Raw genomic sequence first — 19,755 nt, 5'->3', positions numbered from 1 at the left:
ATCGGATGGCTTCATTTAAGCAGTAATGAATACCGTCAAGTGAGAACCAGAAATGGTGGAGGAACAAGACATGCAACTGTGGAAAAAACTACAACTGTAGCTAAGATTTTGGAAATGGGAAAGGACCTGTTTTTTCCAGATGGGTACTCGCCAAAAGGGAGAGTTGAAGACTTTGTCATTGATATCTGTGATTTTAAAAGAAATCCGATTGCTTTAGATGACACTGTTGGCAAACTTTATGAACAAACCATATTGAAGCTCCTGAGATTTTACATTTGCACGAAAGATGAAACATTGTTAACAGTTCAGTCCTCATCTGAAGAGGATTTTTCTGTCAGCATAACTGAAGAAGATTCACCGGTGACATTACTTGGATTTGACAGTGAGACAGATGATTTTGTCCCAGATCTACTTGAACATGGGGATTCATCTGACAGTGACACTGGCAAACAGGTTTGTTAAAATAAGAAAGTTATTATTAAAAATAATGATCACTTTAAAGTTACTGTATTTTGTTGTGTTTAGTAGTGCTCGGTGGTAACATGCGACATTTTCTAATTTTGTTGTACTATTGTACTAGGTTTGACTGTGCAACTGCAATAAAGAGTTGTCTTATTCAAGTGCTTTATGTACATCTACGAATATTTGCACTTCTGAAGGATGAAATTATTCCAGGAATTTGTTGTTGACTTGTGTGGTAAGGTACATTTAATACATCTGTGAAAGACTTACAGCTTTTTATTCATTAACATGTACAAAATGACTGGCTGCTGAAAAAATAATTGAATTATTTTCGTTTGTGTCTTGTGTTTGTTTTCTGGTTCACAGATTCACAATTTCCAGATGGAACCCAATCCAAAAAAACTGAAATCACTCTGTGAGGCAGTGACAACACAAAGTCCAGAAAAATCCCATCATATGCATTCAACCCCAACAGACATTAAAAACACTGTCGTGGGACAGCGGCAGCAGACTGACTCAAGTGATCATGATTTCCCTGACCACTGCTCTGAAATTATTGATCTGACCAGTATAGTTGCTAACAAATCCTTCAAACTAGAGTCCTGGGACAAACTTCCAGAAGATTTGGAATGTCGTTTTCCACACATAGACGAAGCGGATACGGTTGTATGGAATCCTGAAGAGGATCTTGTCAGAGCAGATGGTGATGACACAGTCGTGATAACCCTGAATTATGTCAACAGTGAGGATCTCAGACAGGTAAGACCATGGACAGTTGTGGTTGATATGGTTCAAGTGTGACAAAATATGGAAATTTATTAATAATCAAATTCAGTAACTTGCATAGTTCTGATTTTAAAAAAGCTGATCATGCATTCCTGCTTGGACAAAATTTAAGCATGTGTGTTATTTTCTGTAATATTCTTTTGGATCGTAAAAGAAATAACTCACAGTACTGTGAAAGAATTGCTCAATTTCTATTAATCAGAATTCATCTCTTGTTTGTTTAAAACTTGATTTTTTTGCAGCAGTAATACAACATTTTAAGTAGCAATAAGTACATCAAGATCTGATAAAAACCTGTGGGATTCCACTGTAATATGTCTTTTTACTCTTGTAAGTGAGACATGTAGGCTGAAAATAAAGTGGTGTATTTTTGTTCTATTTCTTAATACCTATTGACATATTTTGCAGACTTTTTAAGAACATTCATGACTTAGAATAGGCCAAGGTAGAAGATTGAAGAAGAGTCTTCTAATCTTGAAGGGTTAAGGTGTCTGTTGTCAATTAATGCAATACTTCCTTCTCAGAATGCCGACACAAATGGATTACCTATGGATGGTTTCCTGCTACCATTGTCTTCAGCTAATGGCTTGCCCACACCCCATATGCAGTCAATACAAGAGGAAGCACCCCAGATTGCACAGGTAAGATGGATCAATTCAGGCAACCATAAACACCTACCTTTACATACTGTAGAGATGCCAAAAATGTCATGCTATTTTCTGAGGATATGGCAGTTTGTGGGTCTATTTGAATTAAAAGGATATTGTCAGTTGAGAGACAATTCCAGTGTTTTACATTAACATAAGATTAAACAGGAAATTTAGTCTTGAAATCAAGTTATTTACATAACACAGCAGTGAGACATTGTTTTGGTGTCACTATTGTGTTCTCTACCTATTTTGCACATAAGTGAGTCTTCTCATACATGTAAAGAACACTTGTATAATTTTCTGTGAGGCATACAAGGACATCCATCAGGCCACAATGTTAATGTTATATATAAATTGTCAGTGCAACCATGGTTTGGGAATGTACAGCCCACTAAAATTAGACAAATAAATTTCAAACTTTTTCAGAACATTGATATTGTGTAATCTGTACAATTCATTTGCATTTCTTATGGAATGTGCATGTTTTGTCTTTTACTCAGGACCATGGACTGAATTTCATTGCACAAGGTTTGCGTTTAGATTCAAGCAACCAACTTTCCCCATCAAATTCAGGAGACCCACAGAGCCCCCTACATGTATCAATTCGCAGGATAAAAGTTGTTGATGATCTTTTGGCTGTATTTATAGACAGTCGCATTCTGAATGTGACTTTAAAGATGAACTTTGTAAATGAAAATGCTGTTGATGATGCTGGGGTGTCAAGGGAGGTTTACACTGCATTTTGGGAGCAATTTTTGGAACAGTGTGAAGGTGAAAATGAACGAGTTCCAAGGCTGAGGCCAGACTTTAGTGAGGCTGAATGGCAAGCAGTTGGGCAGATATGGGTGAAAGGCTTACTAGACCATGGTGTCTTTCCAGTGAGGCTGTCAAGGGCTTTCATTTTAGCCTGCATCCACGGAATGGACTCAGTTGATGTAGACATTCTGATTGCATCGTTTCTCAACTATCTGCCTCCTGTTGAGAGATCAGCTGTTGAGAAGGCTCTCCAAGGCACAATGGATGAAAATGATGAAGAGGACCTGCTTGACCTTTTTACAAGGATGGGTTCCCACTTCCTACCACCTAAGAACAACATGCAGCCTGCCATTGAAACAATGGCTCATAAGGCCATTCTCCAAGAGCCTAAGTATATAATGGATTGCTTCTCCACACCCATGGCACATCTGCAGCTGAAACTGGCAGACAAGGAAAGTGTGTTATCTCTGTATGAGACAAAGAAGGCCACAGGCAAAAGACTAGTGCAGCTATTTGAAGCAACAAAAATCATGCTGTCTCACGGAGAACAAACAACGTTTAACCATCTTCAGCGTTATGTTAAAAACGCTGATGGAACCAAAGCTGAAAAAATCCTGCGCTTCTGCACAGGATCTTCTGTGATATGTGTTGACAAAATTTTGGTGTGCTTTAATGCTGAAACTGGGCTCAACAGAAGGCCTGTTGCTCACACCTGTGGAGCTACCCTTGAAGTGCCATGCACTTACAGTTCTTATCCTGAATTTCGCACAGAGTTCGACAATGTCCTTTCCAGCAATTACTTTGAAATGGACATCATTTGAACTTGATGAGTGTACTAATGGTTAGAGCTGTAATTTTTATTTGTATGATTATCCTTGAGTTCATAAATTCTGCCTTGTTTCATTTTGTCATTGAAGCATTTGATATATTCAGCCGTATAACAAGCAGTCACAAATTTAATTTTCTGATGGTTTAGTTGTATGTTAGGTCAGATTTCACAAGGACTCTTTATTGTTTAAAATTCTTTGAAAATGACCACATCTTTAACTTCTGTTGAAAACAAGGTTTGTGTTTAGCGTTAGAGGGACAGATCACATCAAAATTTGCTGTACACATTGTCATTATTTTCTTTTACTCCAGCCATCAGCCAGAATAAAGGCTTGCTTTTGTTTTAAGTTGATTGTCCTCTCTCTCTCGTTGTCTGCTTTTGGGTACGTTCTCTCAACACACCTGCATACCCCGCAGTGACACACATTGGCTTGCTGTTTATCCATCTAGAATGTTTTGTCGTGAGTTGCCTAGTTTTGGGAGATATTAGCTGTAGAGATCTCTTCCTTGTTGAAAAACAACATGAAGCTACATAAGGTCTACATAAGGACTTTGCTACTAAGCATTAAGTACCATGTGAAACAAGAGAGGGGTAGGCTTGTACAGTCAATATCTCTAAAATTGGGCAACTCACACTAAAACAGTGTGGATTAAGGAATACTACAGCTAGCGAACAGAAAAATTTGTAAATTTGATTTTAGGGTGAAAAGTCCATTAATATTAGTAAAGAATGTCACTATGGTTGCGAAAGAAGTTATTGAAAGTTAATGATAAGACCCTGTTTACAAATTCTTAAAGCTGATGTGGCCTATAAACATCATCTTGTAACAATAAGTCCTATTTTCCCTTGATTAGCTTCCAAAATGTTTACTAGTTGTTTTGTTAAAAATCATATTGCCATCACAAGTTTTTTTTTTTTTTTGAAAGGACTTTGCCATAATGTGACATACAGATGATTCACAATTCTTTATACTGTCTTATATAATTACAAATTAACAAGCAATGATAATCAGATTTAACAGTTTCTAGGATAAACAAGATTGTAGGCCAGGATTTCTAATTAGATTAAATAGTATATATGGTTAATTATAAAGTATTGCTACATTTTTGACAGATTATGCACTTCTGTCTACCCTTCTCTGAAATTAAAGTGCCTGGGAACACAGGCAGTCAATACACAGATGTTGTCGATATGCTTTTGTCATTTGCAATTTTTTAGTTGTCTGTACTACATAGTCCAAAAATAATTAGAAATTGATTAGATTTCAGTTTATTTGTCCGGTAGTTCAACAACACATATCATCCTTTCAGAAGTGGTGAGTTTTGCAAAAATAGCATTCGAATGAAATTGCTGTTCATCAACAGAACAGGTGGGTGCAAAGAATTTGTTATTCAGCTGATAAAATAAGCTTCAGATAAATTCAGTGACAAAAAAAGAATGTTTATATCTATTAGAAATTCTAAGAGTTCAAAAGGTCTCTATTTAGTTCTTTATTTTTTCAGTTTTGTTTAACCAACATTAAAAAACTAAAGCTCTTCTGGAATCAGAATAAATAGTTTAAAAAAAAAGAAGCAAAAATGACATGAAATAACTATATTTTTAGCCAGAGAAACTGGAGTTCAGCAAAATGCCAAGGTGCCCCCTCTCAGATCATGATGCCCCTTAGTACCATTTCATGTAGCCTGCCAATGTGACAGTTGGCGTTATAATATATATAAAGCAGCAAGGCATAATATCATATCTCTTCGATTTTAAACAGTATTCTAGCCAATATCAACAACTAAACATTCCCATCATTAACAAATACAGATGGTGTAAATAAAAACCAACTCACCATTTAAAAATTATTACAAAATACTCAACATAAACCACCATTATCTGATTAAACACTGTACATTAAAACTCCTAACACATTAAATTAAGATGTGTCTTATGTTTTGATCCATGTATCAAGCCAAATACACAGTTAAAGTAATTCGAAGTAATACACATAGACATGGAACTTGATAACATTTGACAGAACATTACAGTGTTTTTGTGCTAAAGAACACTCAGAATATCATTAACAGGCAGAGACTCCCCTTTATACTTTAGTTCACTGACCCTCCTGGAACACAACAATAAATATTTCTATATAAGATATTCTCATAAATGACTGTGTACTAGAAAGCTTACAGTTTACAGTCTGTTTAACATCCAGAAGTTAGCTTTCGCACATATCACAGGTCAATTTTGAGTAATGTTCTCTGCTGCATTGTATGCAATTTACACTAATGCCATGATGTTCTCTCTTAAATGCATGTACAAGTTCACAGCCTGATATGGTTGGTGGAGTCAGATGGGACTCAGTCATGATGATATTGCACAGTTCATATACATCGGGGTCACATGGTTTGGTCAGTCGAAAAACACACTCAGTTTTACACATTTCAACATGTTCTTCTTCAGTGGGGCAAAGGAAGTCTCTTGTCCCGTAGAGCTCAGGTAATGTATACATTACATTAGGTCGACCACTGGGGATATTGATGTTTGCTGATGGCCTGATGGAGTGTGTATTCCAAACCTGTGCAGTGTCATCCAGCTCATCCTGTTAAAAAGAATACAGAAATTTAAGAAATGCGATCGCATGTACGTATATACATATACCCAAATCACGATGAGACAACTCACTCACTGAGAGGAAGGTTTATTAGATTTATGCAATTTATTATTTTTAAACAATCATGTGCATTTTTGTAATCATGTACTTTACCTAATGTCATCTGTACAAGTGTTTCACACACTAACTACGGTTACTGTTATGCTGTGATATCTTACATTAGTACTATTAGTCTTATTACTACCTGCTTGGCTCATCTACTCACCTCATAATAATCAATTTGTTTTATGTCACTGATCATTGTATTTTGTATTTGTAAGTTATTTTGATATCCCAATCGAAATAATTCCAAATTGTAAATAGTTAATATTATAGATAAGAAAATTTCATATGACATGTCAACATAAACAACATAGATGTTACTGTAGTCTTGGTTGTTGAGCTCTTCCTTAAGGCGGCCGATTGCTTAAACCGAAATTATAGTATTTACACAATTTTTGATTTCATTTACTCCCTGCTCCTCTCACCCGCTTCTCCCTGTCTTGTCTCTTTCTTCCTGCAAGTCTCTCCATTCCCTAAACCTGGTACAGGGCCCTATTTCAGGAAGTGAAAAACGATACTCAGGGTTGAGTAACCCCGAACTGTCCAACTCGGAATATTCGGTTTCAGAAAGGCTGATAACAATTAGTTCAATCAACGTGGAGTTGCTTTAACCCCAAGTTAAGCGCGCGCACGAGGATACATAAAGCCCTTATTAGTGGAGCACAGATTAAGCGAGTCACCATGGAGACGGAGGGAAAGAAGGCGCGGTCAATGTATTTTACAGCGCTTGAGGCCGAAATTCTGATGGCAGCATATGCCGATAACATGCAAATCTTGCAGAAAAAAAGTAACACAGCCTCAGCTGCAAAAGAAAGGGAGCATGCATGGCAAAACATAGCCGACAGAGTCAATGCGTGAGTGTTAATTTAAACATTGATCTAGGGATTTCCACCCATTTAACACGTTATTTATTATATTTTATTTTATATTTTATACATTTTATTTTGTGATGTGATGTGAGCGCAGGTGCAACCCAACAGGCCCCAAACGTTCCTGGCAGCAAGTAAAAATGAAATATAAAAATATAGTCCAAACAGGTAAGGTGTAATTGTATTATGAGCCATAGTGCTTGGTCTGTTTGTCCGATGTAAATCAATTGCAGTTAGAGGCTACATTAATTGTCTTTCTGTAAGCACTTATTAAAATTATCTGAGCACATTACAAGTACATATTTGCTTACTCTGTATGCTCAAATGTGACCCGTTATGGCCACTAGAAAAAAAGCGGAGGCCCGAAAAAAAAGATGGGGGTCCTCCACCACCACCACCACACAGAGGCTGAGCAGTTGGCTTCCACATTTGTGATAATGGGAACACCACAAACGAGTACAGGAGACGTTTCACTTCCTCAGTTTCCTTTATCTCTCACTCACACACGCATGCATCCAGGCACGCAACAAAACATATTTTATTAACTCACCTGGATGAGTTCCATGCAACAAAACTGAAGGAGGTTTTTGTCCAGAAACCCACCATCAAAGTACCCGTTGTCTCTGATGTCTGCAAATAAGGATAACCAGAACTCCAGACACTGGCTGCGAAGAAAACGCCACCAGTATTCAATCCTTTGATTGGCGGTACTTGCTCCCTCCAAGTAACTCTCAGGGGTGTCGTTAGTAGCCACGGGCACAAGGAAACGCTGAAAGCCTCTAACATGGCCATTTTCAGTTCCAAGATCGCCCCTCACAACTCTAGGGCAGCCCTTTAAACGCTGCACCGCTTCTATGTAATACCCCCCGATCACTTTCAGATTACTATTTGTTGTGTATGCATTAAGCCAGATTATTTTTCTCGAGAAACCGTCAATACTACCATTGATACAGATGCCATATGGCTTCAGTTTGTCGTAGGAGTCCATGTGCCAGATGAAATTCGGCCCTTTTGAAAAATAGTTCCTCCGCCTGAAACGTACTGCTTGCCTCAGTGCGACGCCTCGGGGATCCAGCTCCTTCAAAACCAAGCGCACATCCTCTTTCCTCACGCGTAGTCCATGTTCCCTGCATTTAGCGTACATCCATCGGTATCCGTGAAGCTGCCCAGAGTACTGCAATTGGTTGTCTATAAATTCAACCAAGACGGCCAGGTCAGAGTACGCTTTGTGGCGAGTGTGTCCCCTTGCGCTAAGAACTCTCTTCAGATGTCTTTCGCTTATATGAAAACTGTGTCTAATGCAAAGCACAGTTTTAATGTCTTTATAGTTTAGTCCAAGCTCAAAGTAAAAATCTATGAATCGCTCAAATGGGTGTGTGTCCTCCATCGCTGTGGTTGTTTCTAAGGTTTCAGTGCTGATTTGGAGGTCTATGGTACAGACTTTTGCGAGATCTCGCAATACTTATTGCAAGATCTCGCAATACTTTTGCGAGCGCTCGCAATACTTATTGCGAGATCTCGCAATACTTTTGCGAGATCTCGCAATACTTTTGCGAGATCTCGCAAAAGTCCGTCTTAATTTTTTTTTTCTCCCTAATTCTTCTTTTTTTTCCCTCCCTAATTTTTTTTTCTCCCATGTCCCCTGGGGGGCTCCGTAAGTTATGCAGGCTTGTTTGCACAACAAGGCTAAATAATTATATAAACTTTTCTCAATCTAAATAGTGGACTTTGGTAGAATTAAAAAATAAGTGTAGTGCAGGTCTATGATGATTTTTAGTGCTACTATCATCTAGTTCTGATTCTGGTTCTGTCTTGGTTAAGTCCTCAGTAGTCCTGATTTTGAACTGTTGTAGTCCTGTGTTAATTCCGGATCAGTTCTGGGTCTGGTTGAATTGGGGTTTAGTCCTCGTGTCTTGATACAGCCCGACTTTGTTCTGCCTTGCTGCCTAATTAAAAAACTAGTCTAAGGTGTCCTGCACATGTGATATATATTTTTCCCTATATGAAGTCCTTCTTTTTTGAACAAAACTCAAAACAGAGCCAATTAATCTTTCAGTCATTTCTACACCCCCCCCCCCCCCCCCCAAAAAAAAAAAAAAAAAAATCCCACATGCATACTACCCTTTAGGGCTAAGCCCCGGGTGTTTCAAATGTCTGGCTCCGCCTCTGATGTCAACAACCACCAAACAGCTAAAACAGTAAAAGAGAGCAGGAACACGGATTCTGCACGGAGACGTAAACACAAAGCTCGGACCCGCCGACAGATCAGGATCAGTGAGATGTCGCCTTTCTCACCGACGGCACGGACACAGTCGGGGCTGAAAGCCGACAGCTCGCTGATTCTGATGTTTCGGCGGTTTTGTGTTTACGCCTGTGTTTTTTTGCTGATTCTAAAGCTGTTAGTTTGATCTCTCTCCAAACGGAACCAGCAGCAAAAGAAGATCCAAACTACGCTTCACATAAACATCATCATGAACTCACTCTTAGTGATAGTAGTGATGTGTCTGTTGCGAACGAAACGGCTCTTAGTTCTGACTCTTTGAAGTGAACGATGCCAACTCCTTATTGGGAGCCGTGGGGGGGTTCTCACCCTCTCTCTCGCACTTTTTTCCCGCTTCACTCCTCACGCAGTCTTGTGCTTTGCTGGGCAGAGGGGGGAGGGGCGGTAGTTACACTGGCAGTAGCACAGGAACAGAGCGGGAGGGAGAGAGAGAGAAAGAGCCAGGGACAACAACGTCACATTAGAAAGGTATAGAGATTGAAAATGTGACGTCACTCAGGGGTAAAACCGCAAAGAATTCTGGGAACTCGTGGCAAGAGGTACTAGCGCACGCAGGCTTTTAATTGAAATCAGTCACACAGCGATAAAAAGAAACACAAAAATGTCAAGAAGCTGTTGTATTATTAACTGCAATAGCCGGTCGCATGACAGCCACGGGAAGCCGACGGGTAAAGAGATCGGTTGTTATCGGATTACGTCGTTGAAGAGAAATTGTTCGAGCCATGTTTCCGAAGTAACAAAGAGGCGACGGATGGTCTGGATTGCAGCCATTCAAAGACAAAATATAACGTCCCAGAACACTCCAGCTCACAGGTTAGTCTGCTCCAAGCATTCCCACAACGGTCAGTCTGCTGTTGTAGTTAATGCGTCATTTTCATAACATAATTGGTGATATAGGTTACAAGCAAGTCTGGCGCTGAACAGAAATTGTCGCTCCTTTGTTTATTGTGCATAAATAGTGAATTGTCCTGACACAATATTGTGTTTCGCTTCTGTTATTATGGTACATTGACAAAAACATATACTTTTATTCACAGGGTAAAACAGTTGTTTTGTATCACTGATTGCCCAGTACGATTACAGCATACAGTATTATTGTCACTGCTACATTTCTGTGATGCTACCAGAAATTATTTCCACTACTAATTAATTACCGTTGAGCTCAAAGGTCCTATTAATAAACGGTTAAGGAATGTGTATTTATGACGACGATTTGTGAGACTGGTAAACTTATGATGTGTACGATGGTCTTTCGTTCTACACGGTGCATTTCAAGGTCCTGCACCGGTAAACTGTACCTGGGCTTGTTGCAGTGACCTGAAGTTACTAAACTTCATGAGTGTATGCACTCACTCCAAGAACCGTATAATTATAAATATGAGCTGGTGAAAGTTGGGCAGCACGCTAACGTATTTTGTCCCTCTGTGTGCACTGGTTTGATTTTTTTTCCTCGTATCTTTTCTTTGACTTTCATCAAGTCTTTGTACGGACCGGCATTGTTCTCCTTCGTTTTGTACATAACTTTTTGGGCGGCAAAGAAAAAGCAAGAATTTATTGGAACCGAAGAATGAACGTTTTGCGGTGCTGCAAATGCTTGCATTTGATGCAGGTACTTGGATTGTTTTGCCACGAGTTCACGGCATGCAATGAGCGAAAGTCACGTGGTCTGTCAATCTCTATAGTAATCATCCACAGCTATTTTCAGTTGCGGATGATAAAGGATTCAGAAAGTTTATTCATGCAGGCCCATATGACAGAGAACATGCATGTTCTTTTTGTTTTCATATTTTAGTTTATATTTAATTGTGTTGTGGTTTGCAGTGTTTTGTGTTGTTTCACTTTAAATTTGTTTAAAAGGAAAGAGCTGAAAATTTAAATAGTTAAAAGTTGAAATGTGAATAGTTGGTTTTTGTATTATATGATTTATTTATTAGATTTTATGTGGAGTGAATAAATAAAAGTATATTTACGGTGGCTCCTACAGACAAAACACGTACAAAACACAACAGAGGTGCTCCAGGATGCTAGGGGGCAGTGTTGAGCTTTTGTTACCTCGTGGCTACACAAGCCAGGAAGTACCAACGACCGGATTTGGTGTGTGGTAATAACAGGTAAATGAACATTTTTTTAAATTATTTGAATATATATGAATGCTTGTGTATAAATACACAAACAATACACATATGCTTTCAATTGTGTAATTTGAGTGATCTAGTAGCTCTGTTTTGAAGTTCAGTTAACGCTAGAAATGTGTTTTGTAGTTTGTACGTGTTTTGTCTCTAGGGGCCACCGCATATATTTATATATAAACATATATAAATAAAACCACTTTTTTACATTAGTAATTCCTTTTGTGCATAATTTAAAATTATTGTTAATAATAAATTAATTAAAGCAACAAAACAACCTGAAGAGCCGGTTCTCTAAAAAGAGCTGGAAATCCCATCACTATTCCCTCTGACTTTTCTGTTTTGCTTCCACCACAATAAAATTACACTTCATGCACAGCTCTCTCTCTCTCTCAGTGTCATGATCCTGGGCCATGTTGGCACAGTATTCTTAGTTTTTGTGTGTTTTGTGTTTTGTTCTTTATTTATGTCCTGGTTTCTAGGTTGTTCTGTTAAGTTGTTCCTTATTTGACTTCCCCTTGTGACTTTTACCCCCTGTGTGCCCCTCTGTGTATCTGTGAGCCCTCGTCTCCCCTCCTTGTGTTTTATTCAATGTTTTCCCCAGCCCGTTATGTCTGTGCTCTCTCTCCTCCTGTCTGAACCTCTGTGTACTTCCTGTTTTACTTTGACAGTCTCTCGTCAGTATGCGTCATGTTGCGTTCACTCCTGCCCTGTCTCGTTACGATTATCTGTGTCAGCCGTGCTCCCACTTCCCTCGTTAACCCTCTGTGTATTTATGTCCGCGTCTCCCTCTGTTCTGTGTCGCGTTCTCCCTCATTCATGGCCGTGTGTTTCTCCGTCTATTACGTTATAGTTTCCCAGTTTAGTTTGTATGGTTTTGCTCTCCAACAATAAAGCTGTGAATTTTGAGTTAATTCCTGCCTCCGTGAGTTTGCGATTGGGTCCTCATCCAGCCTGCACACAGCCGAATCATGACACTCAGTGTACTTCAAGAACAGTTTCCCGTCTAAAAATCTGTTTTCTGCATTATTAACTTGCTTGTTACACAAGTCTGCCGTTGTTTACAGGCTGTCGGCCGCTGTTTTTTTCCTTTTACTTACTTCCAACAAACCCTAATTTCTGCTGTTCAATAGGCTACTGATCAAATGTAAACTTTTTAAATTATGCATAATTGCAAAACTCTCAGCTGTGTCTCTAATCAAACCTCTGTAACTTTGCTCTGCTTCACTTCAGCAGCATCAGGTAATGTTCATGTGTTGATTCATGGTTTTCTTTCTTTTTTGATCTAATGCAGAATCTTTTTATAAAATCCAGGCCAGGAAAATCACCTTCATGTTTTTCTGTTTTATCTTCAGCTACTTTGACACAAAGGCATCTGCTGTGATGCTCACACCTTTGATAAAGTCTCACAAGTGTCAGCTTTGTTTCTATAGATACAAAAATATGGGAATGTACTGATGCATGATCTGAATTATAATATTTCTGACTGTCTGAGGCAAAATTTCCCAGATTCGAATCGAATCGAATTGAATCAAATCGAATTGTGGATCAAATCGATTCAGGACCTTGTGAATCAGAATCAAATCCATCCATCCATCCATCCATCCATCCATCCATCCATCTTCATCCGCTTTGTCCGGGGCCGGGTCGCGGGGGCAGCAGCCTAAGCAAAGAGGCCCAGACCTCCCTCTCCCCAGCCACCTCCTCCAGCTTATCCGGGGAACACCAAGGCGTTCCCAGGCCAGCCGAGAGATATAATCTCTCCAGCGTGTCCTGGGTCTGCCCCAGGGCCTCCTCCCGGTGGGACATGCCTGGAACACCTCACCCAGGAGGCGCCCAGGGGGCATCCTTGTCAGATGCCCGAACCACCTCAGCTGGCTCCTTTCCATGTGGAGCAGCAGCTGCTCTACTCTGAGCCCCTCCCGGATGGCCGAACTTCTCACCCTATCTCTAAGTGACTGTCCTGTGCTACAGTCCATGTGCCTGGTCTCTCACACGGGACTGCTTGTGTGTGAGGTACAGTTCCATAATAGCCACTGATCTTTAGTTAACTGTGGGAATTTCACTCACACATCAGACCCATTCACACTCAGTGCCCACTAATATACCTCCACTCATATCTGAATACGAAGCTGCAGCTGTAATCAAACTGCTGACCTCGGCTGTGTCGGCTGTGTTCTTCCAACTGAGCGACACCCGCCCAAAACCACCAACTCAGATTTCCTTTCTTACACAAATCAAGAGAGATATTTTTGTCTTGTGAAATTGTAATTTAGGTCTTCCCATGACACAGCAGAAGTGTTGACCCACTGTATGTCTGAGTATTCAAGTCAAGCCTTTGATCGCAGTTATGTCGCACATGTTTGAAGCTTTGTAATGAGACAGTCATAAATAGCACTGATATAGTTGGCTGCTTAAAAGAGGCCTCCCACGTCACCCCTGAGGAACATCACTGAAAGCAAATGCATCAGAAGATGCCAGTAACAGCTGATCAATGGCTGCATGAAAGGACATCAGTGCAGAGGTGGGACCAAGTCATTGTTTTGCAAGTCTCAAGTAAGTCTCAAGTCTTTATCCTCAAGTCTCAAGTCAAGTCTCAAGTAATGTCAGGCAAGTCAGAGTCGAGTCTCAAGTCACTGGTGTAAAAGTCTGAGTCAAGTCACAAATCTGAAAGTTTGAATTTCAAGTCCTTTCGAGTCTTTAAAAAAAAAAAACGAAAAAAAGCATGTTGCAGTTATGCTAAATGTAAATATTAGACCATGTAATTTTAAAATCTGTGTTTTTCTCAACACATGACAAAATAGTGAACTTAGAAAATATACACAAATTGTGAAATTGCACCTCTTTAAAATGCAGCTCAATTAAACCTAGCTCCAAGAATAATTTTCACCGACAGTTCTGAGATAAGCTGCATGTTATTCTTGGATGCGGTTGTAGGACCGGCTTTAAAATCGCATGACAAAAATATCATACATATTAAAAAAAACTGTATCACCAACGTAGCCTGGACAACATTTGCTAGTTGGATGAAGTCAGCTATCTCATCTTAGCATATTTATATGCATATTTATAATTATACGGTTCTTGGAGTGAGCGCATACACTCATGAAGTTTAGTAACTTCAGGTCACTGCAACAAGCCCAGGTACAGTTTACCGACGGATGGGTGCAGGACCTTGAAATGCACCGTGTAGAACGAAAGACCATCGTACGTATCATAAGTTTACCAGTCTCACAAATCGTCATCATAAATACACATTCCTTAACCGTTTATTAATAGGACCTTTGAGCTCAACGGTAATTAATTAGTAGTGGAAATAATTTCTGGTAGCATCACAGAAATGTAGCAGTGACAATAATATTGTATGCTGTAATCGTACTGGGCAATTAGTGATACAAAAAACCTGTTTTATCCTGTGAATAAAAGTATATGTTTTTGTCAGTGTACCATAATAACAGAAGCGAAACACAATATTGTGTCAGGACAATTCACTATTTATGCACAATAAATAAAGGAGCATAGCGCGACAATTTCTGTTCAGCGCCAGACTTGCTTGTAACCTATATCACCAATTATGTTATGAAAATGACGCATTAACTACAACAGCAGACTGACCGTTGTGGGAATGCTTGGAGCAGCCTAACATGTGAGCTGGAGGGTTCTGGGACGTTATATTTGCTCTTTGAATGGCTGTAATCCAGTCGCCTCTTTGTTACTTCGGAAACATGGCTCGAACAATTTCTCTTCAACGACGTAATCCGATAACAACCGATCTCTTTACCCGTCGGCTTCCCGTGGCTGTCATGCGACCAGCTATTGCAGTTAATAATACAACAGCTTCTTGACATTTTTGTGTTTCTTTTTATTGCTGTGTAACTGATTTTAATTGAAAGCCTGCGTGCGCTAGTACCGCTTGCCACGAGTTCCCAGAATCCTTTGCGGTTTTACCCATGAATGACGTCACATTTTCAATCTCTATATAATATGCGTGTTAAATTTTATATTTGGGGTAAAATATCAAGTCTTTTCAAGTAAACCGGTTCAAGTCCAATTCAAGTCCCAAGTCATTGGTGTAAAAGTCCAAGTCAAGTCACAAGTCTTAGAACATTTTTTCAAGTCAAGTCTAAAGTCATAAAATTAATGACTCGAGTCTGACTCGAGTCCAAGTCATGTGACTCGAGTCCACACCTCTGCATCAGTGACACTGGAGTTATATCCACACAAAGCGGCTTTGTACTCGCTCAAAAATGTGTTCTCAGGCAGCATTATTATTATTATTAAAATTATATGAAAAGTGATCCTCTTTAGTTTTTTGCTGGTTACTGCTGATCCAAAAACAGACACTCACTCACTGTGGCCAGCTCAATCAACCTACAAAACTGGTCAAATTCACTTATGACCCCCCAAAAATGCTTAAATACACTTAAAAATGCTTGTGACAATAACTAAAGATTATTGAGAAATAAGGAGCGCGAGTGTGAAGCATCTGCTTTTTCACAGAGATGTTTGCAGAGATAAAAGGATAACACTGCAAAGATCATATTGAATATTTCTGTATGCACATGATTGGTTGTATACAGTGTTGGGAAGGTTACTTTTAAAATGTATTCCATTACAGAATACAGATTACATGCCCCAAAATGTATTCTGTAACGTATTCCGTTACATTACTCAATGACAGTAACGTATTCTGAATACTTTGGATTACTTAATATATTATCATGCTTTTTACAACAACGTGAATGTACTATTGCTGTGTGATTTATTACTATTACTGAAGGTCCGCGACTCCGAGCTGTAGTAAAGGGACCTCTGACTAATACGGTGGGGTCCCTGTCGGCTCGTAGCCGAAAAATAGCTTTACTTTGTTGTGTGGGTCAACTTTTCTTGACAGAGAGAGGCGTTGAAAGACTGCTCCAACGGAACTTATTGTTTTCAGAGGAAAACACGAACACGGTGTACAGTCGAGTCTTAACAGCTTACTTACAGCTGGGCTCGTCAGGCACTCTTCTTGGCTGCAGTGGTTATTATTATATTTACATGCTTCCAGCTCCCGTTTTTCCTCGATGACAACTCATAGTTTTCCACTCCCCTTTTTCTCCCTCCTCGCGCTCACAGACCCATAACGTGTATGGCAGTCCATTCTCCCTGCAGCACGGACTACACTACCCATGATGCTACATTCTTTAGAGCTATGCTTGTAGCATTCTGCCTGTTAGCTTAGCACAACAACAACAACAACGAAAAGGCGCTCTCTCACCCAGGAAACACGCAGTCGCAGAGAGAGAGAGAGTGTCGCCCTGTAACCATGGCAACCGTAACGCTGCCGCCTGGAACAAAAGAACGTAGCTGTCAAACAAAACCCAAACAGTCCTGACCCGCCACAATATGAAACAGGAAAGTACCGCAGTGTAATCCATTTATTTCAACAAAGTAACTGTATTCTGAATACCACCTTTTTAAACGGTAACTGTAACGGAATACAGTTACTCATATTTTGTATTTTAAATACGTAACGGCGGTACATGTATTCCGTTACTCCCCAACACTGGTTGTATACTCTAAAGGTATCGCAGCATGAGAGCTGATGAGTCCAATAGTCTCTCTGTTCTAAACTAACCGCTAAACTGTGATGGTATATGGAGTCTGCAGTCAGCTGACCACTGAAACCTGACTACTAAGTGTCTGACACTGCAGGCTGACCAAGACTTCACTCCACACTACCCATCAGCTGAGTCAGTGGATCCACATGGATGAGACTGGATCCAGATTAGTTCGTGTCATTTACTCAAACAGCATCAGGAAATGTTTCCAATTGTCTTCTTCTATTATTTTGAATGTATTTTGTAAAGTTATGATGTCAAATGTGTGGTGGAATGAACCGGCAGCTTTTCCAATCTCACTATTGACTGAACATGCTTTAGAGCAGCGGTCCCCAACCCCTGGGCCTCGGACCGGTCCGTGAGTCGTTTGGTACCGGCCGCGAGAGTTGAGGCTCAGGTGTGAAATGTATAGTTTTCAGGGTTTTTATCGGTTTTCAGCGTTATTTTGTTATCGTTTTTATCGTTAACTCGGTTTTCCTGGGTCTTTTCAGTGTGTTATGAATAAATCTTCTTTTTTTCGGTACCGGTACTAGTTTTATTTTGTTGTATTTATCCGCGACACCTTAAAGGCCGGTCCGTGAAAATATTGTCGGGCATAAACCAGTCCATGGTGCAAAAAAGGTTGGGGACCGCTGCTTTAGACTACAGGCCACAACTACATTCATACGGTGCCTGAAGTGCTTGTATGCCTGGTATCTGTGGCCAGTTTGGGATCACCACGTAACCTAATGTGCGTGTTAGGTTACTGTGAGAGGAAATCAGAGAACCCAAAGGAGACCAGGAAGAAATTTCAAATTTCACACAGAAAAGTCAGAAACCCTCTTGCTATGAGCTGACAGATATCGCCCCGTTTCCAAGAGCTTGCTCAGGTGGATCATTGGATTGTTGTTGTTGTTTTCTGTATTATTGTAAAATATAAAGTGCTTTGAGAAAACTGTTGCTGCAATTTGGCACTATATAAATAAAACTGAACTGAACTAAATGATGCTTTTCAAACTTATACTTTCATTGGTTTGATACATCAACACTAATTTTACAGCACTTCAGATAAAAACACGGAAATGTAACTTTGGTGACAAATCCACCTTTTTGGACAAACTATTATTTTCTGTCATGTGATGATGAAGTTATCAGTTTTTACGTGTATTATCTGCCTGTTCCTCTTTTTTCTGGCCACTGTGATCATGCTTAGTTTGACTGGACTGTCATATCATTACCACAATGTGGCTGTCCATTTGTCCTGTACAGTCAGGACTCTCTGATACTAACATGCCTCCCTATAAATACAGCTCTGTGTAGGAGTTTAACTGCAGACAGACAGGTGGACATACAGATGGATCATAGTTAAGATTACAGACTGGATTTTCAAAATAAAATTCACATTTAGAGGGAGGCAGGTTTCATGTAGGTTGAGCAAAGTCTTGGATGGACGAGCTTTGGGTTTCACGTCAGGGCCCCTGATGTGGCACTGGATGAGGTTTTTAATAAGGAGGTGCATGGCAGGTTAAGCTTCTGTAGAACAGCTCATCTGCTCGTCAGAAGGTTGGTGGTCCAGTCCCCAGCTGCTCCAGGCAACATATAACCCCAAGTTGCAAGTTGCTAGAAAGCACGTGAGAATAGAAAATCTGAAAATCGTTGCCAGTTACTGTGAACCCCGCATGAGGTATGAATAGAAAATAAACTAGTAATAAACCATGTGCAGAATATTTCTCAGTAATCAAAGAGGAAAACAGAATCATATTTGGAGAGAAGCCATCCTCAAAGCTGATATACACATGTAGGAATGTGATCCATTGTCTCTTCACCTTTGCTTCAGCCAAAGTGTTGAGCCACTCTGATCACGTTATCTAATTTACTGTCGTTAATTAAAGGTTTGGATAGCTCAGTAGGTAGCGTGGTCGCCCCATGATCGGAAGGTTGGGGGTTCGAATCCACTGAACGGGCACCTGATATACCCCTGAGCAACTGTTAAAGAGTGAAGGTGAAAATTGTAGCCACTGTCTGTTAGACTGAGAATGTCCAACAGAGGAATGGGACGGATGATGGCAGATCCATGGTGTAATTGTGGTTGTGGCATTTCTGCCTCTCCATCAGCGTGTCCAAAATTAGCTCTGATAAACACAGACTGCATTTTACTTCTGGTCAAGTGATTAAAGAAAGTCTTTGCATAGCAGGCAGGGAGCCATTCATTCATAGCACAGCTGGATGATTGTGGGTGGATCTCAAAGACATGCTAATATGCAGCACTCAACATTTCATTTGCTGGAGTGACAGTGCTAACATCACACAGCACTTCCACCCCAGCCTGTCGTGAGATACAGGTCTTTCAATCCCCGTCCTGTTTAATCCAGTGGAAACAGCGTGTTGTATCCAGGCAACAAGTTTGTTGCCAGGTGACAGATACAGAGGTCCCGAGACCAGAGACTGCATGTAACAATTCCATATGAGTAAGGCTTTGAAAATCATGCTTTGATCAGCTTTACCCATTAAACCAAACGATGCATTCACATGCTCCGGCCTGCCTGCGAGCAGAAGAAGTGGCAGTAAAAGTCAATGGCAGGAAACTGATCTCTGCACCTTCTGTGAACCCTTATCTGCTTGCCTAATTGCCACATGGAATCGTGATGTTCGCAGTGACAGCTTATCAGAGGAGATATATCTGCCAGCAAATATGAAAACAGCCATAAGT

At 40.1% G+C, this 19,755-nt stretch overlaps 1 protein-coding gene and 1 pseudogene across 2 annotated transcripts; one reads left to right on the top strand and one right to left on the bottom strand.

The window, feature by feature from the left end:
• Positions 1-285: 285 nt before the first annotated feature.
• LOC146649027 (uncharacterized) lies at positions 286-3,806 on the top strand. 2 transcript variants are annotated; one of them, XM_085386746.1, is made up of 5 exons: positions 308-453; positions 581-697; positions 829-1,221; positions 1,773-1,889; positions 2,399-3,806. In XM_085386746.1, exons 3-5 carry the CDS (start codon positions 844-846, stop codon positions 3,473-3,475), a joined length of 1,572 nt encoding a protein of 523 aa, XP_085242872.1. In that variant the 5' UTR covers positions 308-453; positions 581-697; positions 829-843; the 3' UTR covers positions 3,476-3,806. The 2 variants fall into 2 exon arrangements, with proteins under 2 accessions (XP_085242871.1, XP_085242872.1); XM_085386745.1 differs by lacking the exon at positions 581-697 and having other exon boundaries at positions 286-453.
• Positions 3,807-5,748: 1,942 nt separating this feature from the next.
• Positions 5,749-8,083, bottom strand: LOC146649026 (uncharacterized; annotated as a pseudogene).
• Positions 8,084-19,755: the final 11,672 nt, after the last annotated feature.

Source organism: Rhamphochromis longiceps, linkage group LG17 (genome assembly GCF_057381845.1).
Source record: "Rhamphochromis longiceps isolate RC_006_pf linkage group LG17, R_longiceps_female_GT1.1, whole genome shotgun sequence".
Classification (NCBI taxonomy): Eukaryota; Metazoa; Chordata; class Actinopteri; order Cichliformes; family Cichlidae; genus Rhamphochromis; species Rhamphochromis longiceps.
The sequence above is the reverse complement of the archived record's forward strand: the minus strand, read 5'-3'. Positions and strand labels throughout refer to the sequence as shown.

Coding starts and splice junctions, on each gene's coding strand:
- LOC146649027 (XM_085386745.1), top strand. CDS start 844: ATGGAACCCAATCCAAAAAAACTGAAATCACTCTGTGAGGCAGTGACA. Junction 1,222..1,772: donor ACAGTGAGGATCTCAGACAG/GTAAGACCATGG, acceptor CTTCCTTCTCAG/AATGCCGACACAAATGGATT. Junction 1,890..2,398: donor AAGCACCCCAGATTGCACAG/GTAAGATGGATC, acceptor TCTTTTACTCAG/GACCATGGACTGAATTTCAT.